Genomic DNA, 13,765 nt, shown 5'->3' on the forward strand with positions numbered 1-13,765 from the left:
CACACACACCCCCACACAGGCACAAACATTTTTACTATTTGATATTGTCTTTGACATGGTAACCTTGTATTACATTGTTGCATTTGATGTCTTCCAATCATTACAATAAAAGTTGATAAATTTCATAGATGGCATTAATTTTTATACATGGACCTAGGACAAAAAAACCATATTACTAAGATGCTTTTTGTTGAGATTGGTTTATTATTAGACTAAGAGATCCTAAATGATACTCATAAATTTTCTATACCATCAATGTTGATGCTGTGCTAGAAAGAATATATGAATATATGGGTAAGTGTACATAAGCATATAGAATTTACTTGACATCTTGATATCCATAACTAGGGTGTACGCTGACACATTTCGCTACTTCATGATATTACTTCACATACACACACGCGCACACGCACACGCACACACACACACACACACACACACACACACACACACACACACACACACACACACACACACACACACACACACACACACACATGCATGATTAATGCATATTATGATATATATGTAACATTTAAGGGATGAGTATGAATGTTCCCTATTGTATTTCTCTTTAATTGATGATTATTTTCTTTAGTTTATTTTATGGCCTCAACAGACCATAATAGAAACACAGAAATACTAGTTTTGCCTAAAATATTCCTACTACTGCATATAACTTCTTAAATTGATTTACATACATATTGATCATTAATTCTTTAGGACTAATATGCAGACATAAGATATACATCATAATCATTTACAAAGCACTGCTCACCTAAAAATTATGAATCAAAATACTCTCAGCACGATCGTTCTTGAATAAATAACTTATTATAGATAGGACTAATTTCTAGGAAACAAGAATAGAGTAGTTGAATCAAGTATCATCGACCCTATACGGACACTGCCCTAAAGATCTTTCATTCGTCATGATTGAAAAGATACTTATATTGATTTCATGCACCTACATGCTTACAAGTACTAAGGTAGATGATGCAATTTGAGCCCTAACACATGGCACAACCCAGTGCATTACTAGGATAGTCAGGACTCAAAACCCACTAGTATGCAATTAAGTAGTATATAGCATGAAAACTAAGTAGCATGAAGACTAATGCATAGAACATTGTTATACCTTGCTAAAGGCCTTGCATCCCTTAATAAACCACACTGAGCAAGCAACATTGAGTAGAGCCCCTCTAAGATACTCAAAGCCCTCTAGTGCAGTTGTATAAGTAATCCTAGGTGTCAACAAAATGAGACTAAGAAAGAACTATGATGAAACAAAGTGGAAAGTGATATTCATCAATGGCACCTAGGATTACTTATACAACTAGGATTTGTTGACAAAGTTGTATTTTGTTGACTAGGATTACTTATACTCAAAGCCCTCTAGTGCACTTGTATAAGTAATCCTAGTAGAGCCCCTCTAAGATACTCAAAGTACATAACCTAGAGACTGTAGCTAGGTATATAAGGTATAATGGCCATACAAGAAGACACCTCAATAATTGACTGATTACCACTAAATCCCAAAGAAGAATCGTATTCCATCCCCTTCAACTCTATATTCACCTCGTGAAGAACTTCATTAATCATAGCATCCTTGTCACCAATCTTTTTGTTGCAATGATGAAGTAACATATTCATCACTTTTCCTTTTAGCATCTAAGGCATTATCCAATCTTTTAGTCAAGTCCAAACATTTAGTCTCCAACTCATGAACCTTATGAACCAATGCCTTTTTTTCCTACAATAATGAATAATTATCTACCGGGACAAACAAATCCTTGAGCATGGTATATGGCCGAGATATAACATCAATAAATCTCTCAACTACTATGTCCCATGCATTTTTTACATCAATCAGTAAAGCATTTCTTATATCTTGAAGTTTAGATTTCAACACCATGGATGCATCAATATCAATCTCAATGTTTTTCAAAATTTGCTTAACCTCTTGCAGAAGGTCCTGTATTACAAGTCATTAACGCTATACATTTGAGCCTCGTTTTCCCAAATTGTATTACAAGTCATTAAATTGTTTGTTGTAAGGTAGACAAGATGGAAAACGAAGAAGGTCCTGTTATTCAAGATCGCAAGGCGTATCTTAATCAGCGTGTCCCATGTCCTTGCTCTCAATGCAAGTTAGCAATTAGACAAAAACGCCGATTGTCTATAGAACACGTATGACGATTTGGCGAGTTTCAATATGAGATCATTGATCAGGCGATTGCAGATTTTCAGCAAACGGTAATTTGAAGTTAATATCAATCATGCATTGTACTCACAAGCTAATTGAATACCATATACAATAAGATTGGGTCTTGCTAGCAAATTTTCTATCCAAGGAGGTGATGTCTCGTCCCAAGGGGGAGTGCACCCTTTGCGGCCAATTAGAAGAGTTCGTGGGCGTGCGATGGATGGAGTGCAGGAGCCAATCCACCACTCGCAAGGCCAATCTATACCGTCAATGCCAAAGGAGATAGGCAACCTTCTAGACCTACCTACAATCTTGGAGCCTGAGATGGAGGCAATGATCGATGCATTGATTCCCATGGATGTCGAGACTTCTGATCCGCTTAGAGAGGAAGCATCCATACCATTATATGATGGGTGCCGAGTATCTCGGTTGAAGACACTGCTTGCACTCTTAAGTGTGCAAGCAAAATACGGGTGGAGCGATACAAGTGTGACCGAGTTGTTCAGGTACCTTATACATACGCTTCATTGAATTTTTTTTTCGACACTATTATTACAAACATTTGTGCTTTTTCAAGGTGTTTTATGATTTTTTTCAGGTTATTGAAATATCATATATTACCACCCTCAAATACCATGCCTGAGTCTCGTGATGATGCACGACATGTTTTACGGAAGCTTGGCATGGACTACAATAAGATCCATGCATGTATCAACGATTGCTGTCTGTTTCGAGGAGAATACGAGACTATGGAGACATGTCCAAAGTGTGGTGCTCACAGGTATCGATAGGACTTGCAAGGGTAAACCATCCCTCAAAAAGTTCTCAGACACTTTCCGCTCATTCCCCGCATAAACCACATGTTTCGTACGTCCAGCATGGCGAGCTTGACAACGTGGCATGCACAGAATAGGTCCACGGATGGAGTTCAACGAATATCAGCGGATTCACGCGCATGGAGCCACATTGACTCAACCTTCCCAGGCTTTGCGCGAGAGCCAAGGAATCTTCGGCTTACACTAACGCCTTTGATCTTGGTTGGGGTGCTATCCTCTATGAACATACTTCTCCATCAACTCCACCAACCCAAATTCAACATCTACAAATTTGCCGCTATGCATCAGGAGTCTTCTTAGCTATCCAAAAGAATTATCCATCATATCAAAGAGAAATCTTAGCCATCATGAAATCTATCAAAGCCTTCCGTCTCTTTGTGGAGTTTGAATCTTTCATTGTTTGCATAGATCTATAGCATGTGCAGGGATACTTAACAAAAAAGGCACCTACAGAAATCGGGAATAAAAGACTTCTTCGGTGGTCACTCTTTTTTGATTAGTTGGACATCCACTTTGAACTTGTACCTGGAAAAGATAATGTCCTTGCAGACTTATTGTCCCGCTCTCATCCACCTTGACACATGGCACTTTACTCTATATTCTATTGTAATGTATACTGTAGACTAAACACTGTAGCTACTATCCTATGTCAGCCACATTGGCTTTTTTAATGCACATGCATTAGTCCTGTACAATCTTGTACAAAAGGAATATTTGATATCCTCTCAATGCAAGTGCAAGTCAGCTAATACCGCACTTTCCAATGGAATGAATGCATCCTTCACTGCTTGAAGATTTCTTACAAGTTGGAAGTCCTTGGGAGTTACAGTGATGTGCTTCGCATGTATTGCACAACACTAAGCATCAGTCACATCAAGTCAACTAAAAAGGCATCTGCAGCACACTATAGAGCATGAATACATTCTTTTGTGAAGTGATCAAGTTTATTCTAACCTTGTGCCAAAAACCACCACCTCCTACTTTCTGTGCGGTAGAGGTCTTGCACAATCTTGTGAACAAGTCTTGAGAAGCTCGCCTTTGGAATGATGAGATCAAAAGAGCATTGATACCTCCTGATTTCTCTCTTGGCCACTGTACATGGCTTCCACTTGCGTTCTTTGTGGGGATGTTGAGGAGGAACCTTGTGATGGCGGCTTAAGGAAGTTGGGTTAGGTTGAGAAGGGGGTGCATCTGAGCTAGTAGATGCTCCAAGGGGTTGATTACGATATGGGGCTCTGAGCAAAAGCTTATTTGCAACTACCTTAGGCCTAGCCATCTTTTCTGCATAAGAAATGTGAGAACTAGCTAGAAAGTGAAACCCTCTTTCATATAACCCTAGACTGTAAGACTCATTCACATAGATGCACATGCTCTTTTTCTCTCTTAAACTATGAATTACATTTATACTAAACACATTGTTCATCATACTATCTTAGCTCTCTTTGAACCCATTTGTTGCCTTGTCGAAGCCTTGTTTCTAGCCACTTGGTATAGTTTTCTTTGACACTTGAGGCTTCATAACACACTCTTTTAGTGACACAACGTGATTCCATCATGTCTGCAACCAATTTATCAACACTTTCATTTGCTTTCTTTTGCGAGAGTTTAGCTTCATCCGCTACTATAATCCTATTCCACCAAGATAGCAATTGGATCATTGAATTGCTACCATTCACCCCTCCACCATGATCGGTTTTTCACATACTATCCAATGTGAATTTTCCATCTCTTGTGTGGACCAAACTTTGATGCTTTCCTTTCCTACAAAGTATGGTCCATGTGCCTTAAGGATATGCTACAAAGACATATCACACATGAGTAAAACTATGCTCAATAGTTTATATAATTAATATAATTTTAAAATATTAACTTAGCACGCACCATGTAATGTGTGATAGAGCTTTTGCCCCACGCTTCCACCATGTTTTTGTAGAAGCTATGCACATAATCGATAAATTCTTGCTTACCATCTTGCAAAGTAAGGGAGCCAATTTGTTAAGACTTATCCGGACCTTAGCTTTGGCCAACCTTGTTTTTCCTCCATTACTTCGATTAGGAACTGCAAAATGTAACTTTTTCTACCCATCGTAGTCTTGCGGTCTAAAACCATGACATTCCCTTCCTTATTGATGGGTGCTAAGATAAACTTCCTAGCCTTTTCTCCTCCAAAGCAAGGCTTTTTTGGCAATTTACCAGATTTTCCTGATCTCTTCTCATATTTTTCAATCATTACTTTTGATACTTGTGTAGTTCAATTTCTAATAGCACTCGCTTCACATTCCTACATGTTGCAATTGCTTCTTTTTCTGGTTGCATCCTCCTATCAGCAAAGCAGATGGCTTGTAAGGCACTAACCAAGATCATTGGCAATGACTCCACCCCATTCTCTTGAATATAATTCATGATATAAAGACATTCTTCCTCAGGATAGGAGCATCCTAGACATTTAATTTCACCTATTTCAAGGCCACAAATTAGTTTAGCATAGTGGCCAATGGGTGGTAGTGCTCCTTTTAGACTTCAAGAAGGCCTATGACATAGTTGATTGGGACTTCTTCGAGGGCACAATGGCATGACTAGGCTTCCCTCAGTAGTGGATTAGTGGGGTATCTACACTATAAAGTTCATCATTTGTAGGGTGATATTGGTGTTGGAGAGAGAGAGAGAGAGAGAGATTTGCACAAGGTTGCCCTCTAGACCTCGACCTCTTTTGATTTTTGGCTAAGCTAGTGTCCTATTTCCTGTGGTCAAGAGTGAGTGGTCTCTAGGGCCTTAGTTCACCAAGGGGGGTTAACACAAAGCTACTAAACTTGGAATATGTAGATAACATGGTCCTATATGTGGAGGTGATGAGGTGATGTTGGAGAGAATGAGATTGTCACTAGAGGTGTTTTGCATGGTAATGCAGAATTTCCTATGGGTCAAATGAGATGGGTCTAGGGATTCCCATGGTAAGGTGCATTGGGAGACATCATTCATCACTGATTTGAGAGGGGCTTGGGAATCACTGATCTAGGGTATCAAAGTCAAGCCTTGTTAGGCAAGCTAGTGATATGAGGGCTTACCCCAAGTGGAAAAATATGGAAAGTTCTCCTTCATGAGGACTTTCAAGAGTGTAAGCCTCACCTACGTGGGGAGTGGAGATTGTCCTTGAGGTGGATCTTTACTTCAGCACAAAGCACACTACTAGATCATGCTTCCTTTGTAGCTTGTTAGACATCTAGCTAGGAGACTTTTGGGATCCATAGATTTGAGATTGAAATGGCTTACAACCAGGAGAGCATTCTCATGTGAAAACTTTTAATGATTGCACCTATAGCCTCAAAACTCACAGATTAGCAATTCACTGGAGATAGTTCTAAGCTCAAAATCTCTTTGTTTTCTATAAGTTATTTCCTTCTCCAAACTTGTAGAAAAAAGAGAAATGGACAAGCATATCTTGTCTTAGCGAGCTTGAGAAAGAGCAATGTAAAATAATAAAGAAAAAAATCAAACAAAACTCAAACAAGTGAAAGTAGCATGAGCCAATGGCCTGCATGCGAGTTGAGTCTAGCCGCACATCACACTTTGGCAGTGATGCCTATGCTAGTGTAGGTGGCAATACATCTCCTCCATGGCTACTCTCCCTCATAAATCCCAAACCACCTTGAGAGGCTTATGTAAGTGATTACTATTTAATTTTATGGTAGCTCCATTTAGATCATTGAGCACATGTACTCCATTGTTGAACTTTTTTGAGTAGTATAACTAGCCACATTTTTTATCGCAAAAAATTAATATTTGGATTTTCACACAATTTTATTTAGCTAGCATCTCTTAATATGTTGAATATAAAGATATATAAGCATGAAAAATACATTAGAAATGCTAGACCAAAAGAAGCTCAATGCTAGAAAGCAATATCTTTTATGGGAAAATTTTTCACAATAGATAAGTTAATACCCAATAAATTATTAGATTCATATTCATATAACACAACCAAATGAGCAAGATCAACACATTCAATTTTATAATAAATAATAGGTGATAGGAATTGAAACAAACGACACATGAAAAAGGATCTAGAAGCCTCTTATAGAAATGTCTAATACCATACAAGCAATTCTAATCAATAACAAGTTGTGAACAAGTTATAAATGCATGTGAGATTAGCCTATTTCAAAGTATACATTTGAGCAAAGATTCATAACAATCACAAGCATAGATGCTACAATGTTGCATATTTGCTAGTATGCTTTCTTTAAGTCCTAGATCACAATATTCTCAAACGGATAGCACACTAGCAAAGTGCTAAGGTAGGATAATCTACTCAATCCAGTTAGTCATTATGAAGAACACAAGATGGTATATGCAAGCAATGAAGGGCCCTATGATAAGAATGAAACCTAAACACCTCCCCTCTTCCTCTTAGAGCTCCATATTACTAAATCCACTTCCTTTTGGTGGGAGCTTTTTAGGGATATTGATACATATTTCTACTATTCAATGGCACAAACCCTTGGTTTGTCTATGCTCGTAGATATGGATCTAAATCTATGCCATGCTTGAGATTGCCTTTAAGGCCACAAATTATGAAATGCAATTTAGATTTCAAGGAAACTCACGCAAACAAGAGTCGACAAAAACTAGACAAGATGTTGATACACTATTATAAGGATACATACTAAGATTGGATTAATACATGTCTACAATGACTTGGGATTTATAAGGCATCCTCAATTATGACGAGCAAGACTGCATACTTGTAAACTACTTAACTAAAGAAGTCAATAAGTGGGAAAGACAATAAGCGCATGAAATGTGAATAGTCTCAGACTTAATGTCCTTTTCCCTTCATCTTCGTCCATTTTGCACTAAAAGGTTGCACCTTAGTTTTTCAATTTAAGGTGCTTGTGTCACACATGCAACCATCTTAAATTTAGGGTGGTCTGTCACACAAGGTTGCACCTTTATTATTGCTAGTCTGTCACACAAGGCTTTATAATTGTCAAACATGAGCAGTTTCATTTATATTTTAGTAAATAACATTCAGAGCGTTGAAAAGAGCCTATAACCTTGAAAGCCTTTATAGCTGTTTTTTCAAGATTTAAGCCTCGGGTTCCCTTGTTACCCTTAGAACTATTTGTATTTCAAAGAACTAGGGGACTAAATTTGGTAAAGTGGATGCACCACACACGAAAATCAAATCAAATTTTGCACATGCTGACTGAAACAATTCTCACTAGCATACACATTTGGGCATTTCTTAGGTGATGTAAACACAGGTTTTACAGTAATATTGTTCAATAGCTGCGATCTTTAAGATGCAGTTTGTCTTGGAAATCACAAAATCAGGTAGGTTCCAGTACAAGAATAACGTTAGCTTCCAGTGAAAGAACAATGTTACAGAGCAATATAACAATGACTTCAGCTCCTGTAGAGACATGTCACAAGCTTGACATGTTTTAGGAGTTGGTGTACATCTGCTGAACGTATCTTCTGTACAACTTCTGTAGGTTTGCCTCGTTTTCAGGCGATTCTCCAAAAGGATGGCTCCTTTGGAATTTGGTAAGCGTCGCCTTGATGAAGTATAATCATCTTGATTCTGGTAAGAATAGAGAAGCATTTTGCTCAATAGTTCCTTCACCCTGAAAGAGCTTGGTAAGCAAGACATGCGTCGCATTGATGGAGTATAATCATCTTGATTCTGTTAGCAATATAGAAGCATTTCCCACAAAGCTGTAATATGTGAACAAGAAGATTGCCAGTGGCTGTTATCTTTATGCGAGTCAAAACTGAATGCCTGTTTGAGAAGGACATCTGGCGCGTTTGTCCTGGCTTAGGTTTATCATCAGTCACCTTGCTGGACTCACTGCCATGGATTCTAAGACAGCTATTCGTCTTTTGACTTTCACGAGGAGCTCTTCCAAATCGTTAGCCTTTTGGCGAGCTTCCTGCACTACAGAAGCTGGAGCCTTCTCCACAAACTGAAAATTCCAGATAGAGTAGAGGTTCATAGACTGCAACTTCAGAATAAACTAACTCAACAAAAACTTATCTGCATGAAAGAGGAAGTTGAAAGTTTCAAAGAGAGTGTTACATTGCTAGAGGACAGTCGCTTTGACAGGGCATCAAACTCTGCCTGGAGCTTTGTTGCTTGCTTCAACGATCGTTGCAGTTCATTTGCAATGTCCACCATACCAGATAAGGGAAGATAACCTTCAAGCTCCTCAGATACTACCAGTTGAACTGCTTTGTCTGCACCAACTGGTATGGAATGCCAAGACCATGCCAGTCAGCAACTAGAACTCAAGCAACTTGAACAGAAAAAGGTTAGGTTCCTATACCTGGAATAGTTTCCCTTATTTGCAGACTCTCTGAATCCAACTTTGACAATGCAACTAACACAGCTCTCTCTCCCTGCAAATAAACTGGTGTTAGACTGGTGCACAATAGAGTTTCATTTGGAACCACATTTTGAACAGCAATAAGGAGCTGATATAGGATTTACCCCTATTTTGTATAACTCTCACGTTTTGCAGAGTTACAGGAAAATGGGATTGAAACATGTGGACTTGTGGGTTGGGGGAATCTAGCCAATCGACCCCTTAAACAATAGACCTCCAAATTTCTCAGGAATCACAAATTTGTTGAAGTATGTGTGCGAGAGTGAAAATGGGTTGCCCAGTTATACTATGTGGCTCAATGATCAGGCATTCAAAGTATTTACAACTTGCCAAACAACTATAAAAATTTGTCATGATGTGATCAATGCATATCAACTTCATATACAACAACTCATATGACAAGTAGTACAACTGAATGACACCCTCTGAGCTGTTTCCCCCCTTATCTATACTCTCTCATGGCTCTATTGTGACCTCTTCTCTGTGTTTATGCAACTTTCATTAACAAAGTGAATTACTTACACCCTCCTTTCCCTTGCACCTTTGTGTGCCTTTCTGTGCAACTCCGCTCTACCTCCTGTGACAACCAAGTAGGCTCCCCGTTTCTTTTCATATTTTAGACATTTCTATTTACCTCCAAAAACATTTCCAAAAAACACGAAATTTGACCAATTGGCTTGTTTTTTGACCAAAAGCTAGAATATAAAAAATCAATAAAATATCTTAAAAGAAACTTTCGAAATTTCATTTGCCTTGTTCTCGATTAAAAAATCAATTACCTTGTCAGAAATTATTATATTTTGATTCCTACAACTTGAAAGGTTGCACATATTTTCTGCCCATGTCTAAAAGTTTTGACAGAAAACATCTGAATGGCAGAAGCTATAAATACAATGACCAGCAGGCAGCAGCAGACAGGCAAACAAGCTATGATGTGGAACACAAGTTGGTTTGAGCTAATAACACACGGCACATATTTGACTGGATTTTACTGGTGGTGTGCATTCAAGTATGTCTTTCGATCCTTCTTGCAGCTATCTTGGTTTAGTTTTTAGTTTTCAGTCTTTGAGCTTTAGTTTTGCTCCCCTATCGCCTGCACATCATCTACCTCAGTGCAAATTTTCCTGCCTCCGTACCTCCCAGCAGTGTTCCTCCTAATTCCCTCCTGACGTTCCATCTCCTCTTCATGCACATGAAGTGGGAAAAAGAGCTGCTCCTTTTCTAGGAAAATCAGTAATTGAGTATTCTTGCAATGCAAAATCCTAAAGTAGGTTCCTATGTACATTGCAGATCTTTTTGATTCACACATCCTTGCTGATAACCATCATCTTAAAAGTTTGGTTTTCCATGTTATAGCTGTGTGTCAATATTCCTGTGCTCCACGACAGAAAGAAAGCAAATATCATATGTAGCTTGACCTGTTGAAAGAGGCATTGAATGCTGAGAAGGTATGTGAAACTCAAACTTCAAACAGCTGCTTGTATTCATGATGTGACTTAACACTTCAGTTGGGGTGTCAAAAGGTCACGTTTATAAACAGTAGATAGCACTAGGTGTGTTTTACCATGTAAATTTGTATCATTAAATGGAAAGACAAATGGTGGTGTTACTAAGCATGTGTGGCCATTGACCCTGACCTCTGGTACTGCTTTTCCCACCATTGCACTGCCCTCTCCACCTCTTTTATCTCACCTCTGTGCTGTTTCCCACCTTCATTCTGCCTCTCTCCGTACTGCCTCCTGAACCTTGTGCTTTCCTGCTAGTCCTGCCCAGTCCCCTCATTGTGCACTGCTCTTTCTGAGGAGCAACTACTAACAGTCTGGACATGGAGTATGGGGAGAACCATGTTAGGCAACTCTAGCCTTCTTAGGCTCAGCTCCACGAATAGCTTCATTCTTGCCTTCAAATTGGCACTTCATGCATTGTCGAGGCCACACTGATGGGATTGGGTATTTTCATGGTTACTCGGACTTCCATGGAAGCAGCACAAGCGCTAGTCCACAACTCACATATGATCTCTGGGAAAGGAGTTATCTACATGATTCCATGGTATAGCAGCTTTACATTCTCTAGTTTTAGTGTGCCACAAGTTTCCATGGCACCTTGTCACCCTCCTCTTTCCACACCTTGCAATTGAGTGCCACCATTTGGTGGACGACTTCAGATGCCTCCTAAGCACTGTGTTACTGGCATCCTTCCCAGATTCGGTGATTGGCAGAAGGGTACAGAATGTTGGGGTGTAAAGGTCCTTTATTCACCTCCGTGTATTTTACACGTGTATTGTTATGTTGTACATGTGAATGCACCCTTAAGGGCCCTAAGTATAAATACATTTTATTCTTTGTGTACCAACACATTTGTTGGTACACCCAAATCAGCTCGTACTCTCTCGGTCTCTCACTCTCACTCACCTGCTCACTTCTTTGCTGAAAATCTTCACGCTTCCGCTATCCACGCACTCACAACTGGTATCAGAGCTTCGGTTAAGGTGCTCGCGCTCCTCAGAGTCCGTGCGAGGCATCTTCAGTGTTCGCTCGCGCGAAATACACAGGTCGTTTTTGACCTGGCAGGCTCACACAGGTCGTGTCTAACCAGCGACATGCTCACACAGGTCGTGTCTGACCAGCGACAGCTCACACAGGTTTTTCTTGACCAGGCGACTGCAGGCGATAGCTCACAGGAGTGCAGGCGGCAGTTTCTCTGCAGGCGGCAGTTCACGAAAGTGAAGCGACAGCTGAGGCGACAGTTGGGAGAGGTCGTTTTTCATTGCGAGTGCAGGCGATGACCAGGCGACAGCTCACGCAAGCAAGTGGCAGGTCAAAATTGTCAGGCGACAGCTCACGCAAATAGGCGGCAGTCAAATTTGACCTGAAAAACCAGGTCACGACAGTTTATTTGATCATTTGTGTGATTTTTCACACTTACACAAGCCTCGGTTCATGCGCGTAGGAACAGTTTGTAGATTTGTGCAATTTTGAGCCTGGAAATTTGGGGCTTTTCCCAGATTTGATATTGTTTATACTTGACAGTGGCATCTGTGTCAGAAATTGCAGACATTGTGCGCATTGACCTCAATTAAATTGGGGATTTTGCCAAATTTGTTGGAATTTTGCTCATCCGAGTAAAATTTCTTGGCATTGGACCAATAAAAATTGGGGCTTTTCATGTATTGATGTAATTTTGCTCAGCTGAGTCAGTTTGGCTGACATTTGCGCACATTTGGACCTGGAAATTTGGGATTTTGTGCAGAATTTGATAAATTTCTGCATTATTTGCCTATGCAGTGGCTGGTTTATGTAAAAACAGCAGAGGATTATTGCTGGTTATGCAAGAACAGCAGTGTATTTGCTGATTTAGCTTTGTGCTCTTGCAGTTCAGTGCATTTACACTTGTACTTGTGATAAAAATGGCTGCAACTTCTTCCAGCTCTGACATTAAGAGTTTGATGGAAATCAAACGGTTTGATGGTCAGGGTTTTGATCTTTGGAAAGATCGTATGCAGGGCATATTGTTCTTAAAGGATTGTGAGGATGCTTTGCAGAAGGATAAACCCGCACAAATGTCTGAGGCAGATTGGGCCAAAGTCAATAAAAAGGCTATGGCTTATATAAAGATGGGTGTCACTGATGACATTTTGACAGACATTAAGGGTTTAGACACTGGTCATGCAATATGGGAGAAGTTGAAAACTACCTATGAGATCACCACACCTGTTAATCAGGTGCATTTAATGCGCAAGTTGGTGAATATGCGGCTGGATGAGTCCAAGCCTACAGCTGAGCACTTGAGTGCATTTACTGGTATTTTAAATCAGCTCAAGGATGCTAATTTGGATTTTGATGATAAGTTGAAGGCGATCTTTTTGATCATGACGTTGCCTGACTCTTGGGAGACTTTGGTTGTTTCTCTCAGTAATAACCCCAATCTCACATATGGTGTGAGGGGTTCGATCTTGAATGAAGAAATTAGACGTAAGTCTAGTGGAGAAGGCAGCAACTCAGCTTATAATGTTAGAGGCAGGGCTGAAAAGAAAAATGCAAATGTTGGACAGAGAAGCAGGAGCAAGAGCAAAGGAAAAGAAAAGAGTGATGTTACATGCTATCAGTGTGGTCGGAAGGGCCACAAGAAGCCTGATTGCAGGTATTACAAGAAGGAACAAGAGAGAAAGAAGAATGCAGGAGACAAAAAGAAGAAAGAGGAAAAGACAGATGCATCTGAGGCAAGCAAAGGCAAGGAAAAGGCCAATGTGGCCTCCAGTGTTGTCATAGAGAAGCTCTCGGATACAGAGGCTGATGTATTATGTGCAGTGGATTATGATGCCCTTGTATGTTACATGC

The 13,765-nt window shown here is 39.8% G+C and overlaps 1 protein-coding gene across 2 annotated transcripts in view; it reads right to left on the bottom strand.

Annotated features, from left to right (window-relative positions):
• Window positions 1-8,223: 8,223 nt before the first annotated feature.
• EMB2247 (protein EMBRYO DEFECTIVE 2247) overlaps window positions 8,224-13,765 on the bottom strand; it is a 153,714-nt gene continuing 148,172 nt past the window's right edge. For both annotated transcript variants that reach the window (XM_087676233.1, XM_087676232.1), the window contains exons 25-27: window positions 9,369-9,441; window positions 9,122-9,288; window positions 8,224-9,008 (exon numbers count right to left, since the gene is read on the bottom strand). In XM_087676233.1, the coding sequence (XP_087532359.1) occupies window positions 8,877-9,008; window positions 9,122-9,288; window positions 9,369-9,441 (372 nt within the window). In that variant the 3' untranslated portion in view covers window positions 8,224-8,876. The remainder of the gene's footprint in view (window positions 9,009-9,121; window positions 9,289-9,368; window positions 9,442-13,765) is intronic.

Source organism: Lygodium microphyllum, chromosome 4 (genome assembly GCF_053477565.2).
Source record: "Lygodium microphyllum isolate KBCC chromosome 4, Lygodium_microphyllum_v1.1.10, whole genome shotgun sequence".
Taxonomy (NCBI): domain Eukaryota; kingdom Viridiplantae; phylum Streptophyta; class Polypodiopsida; order Schizaeales; family Lygodiaceae; genus Lygodium; species Lygodium microphyllum.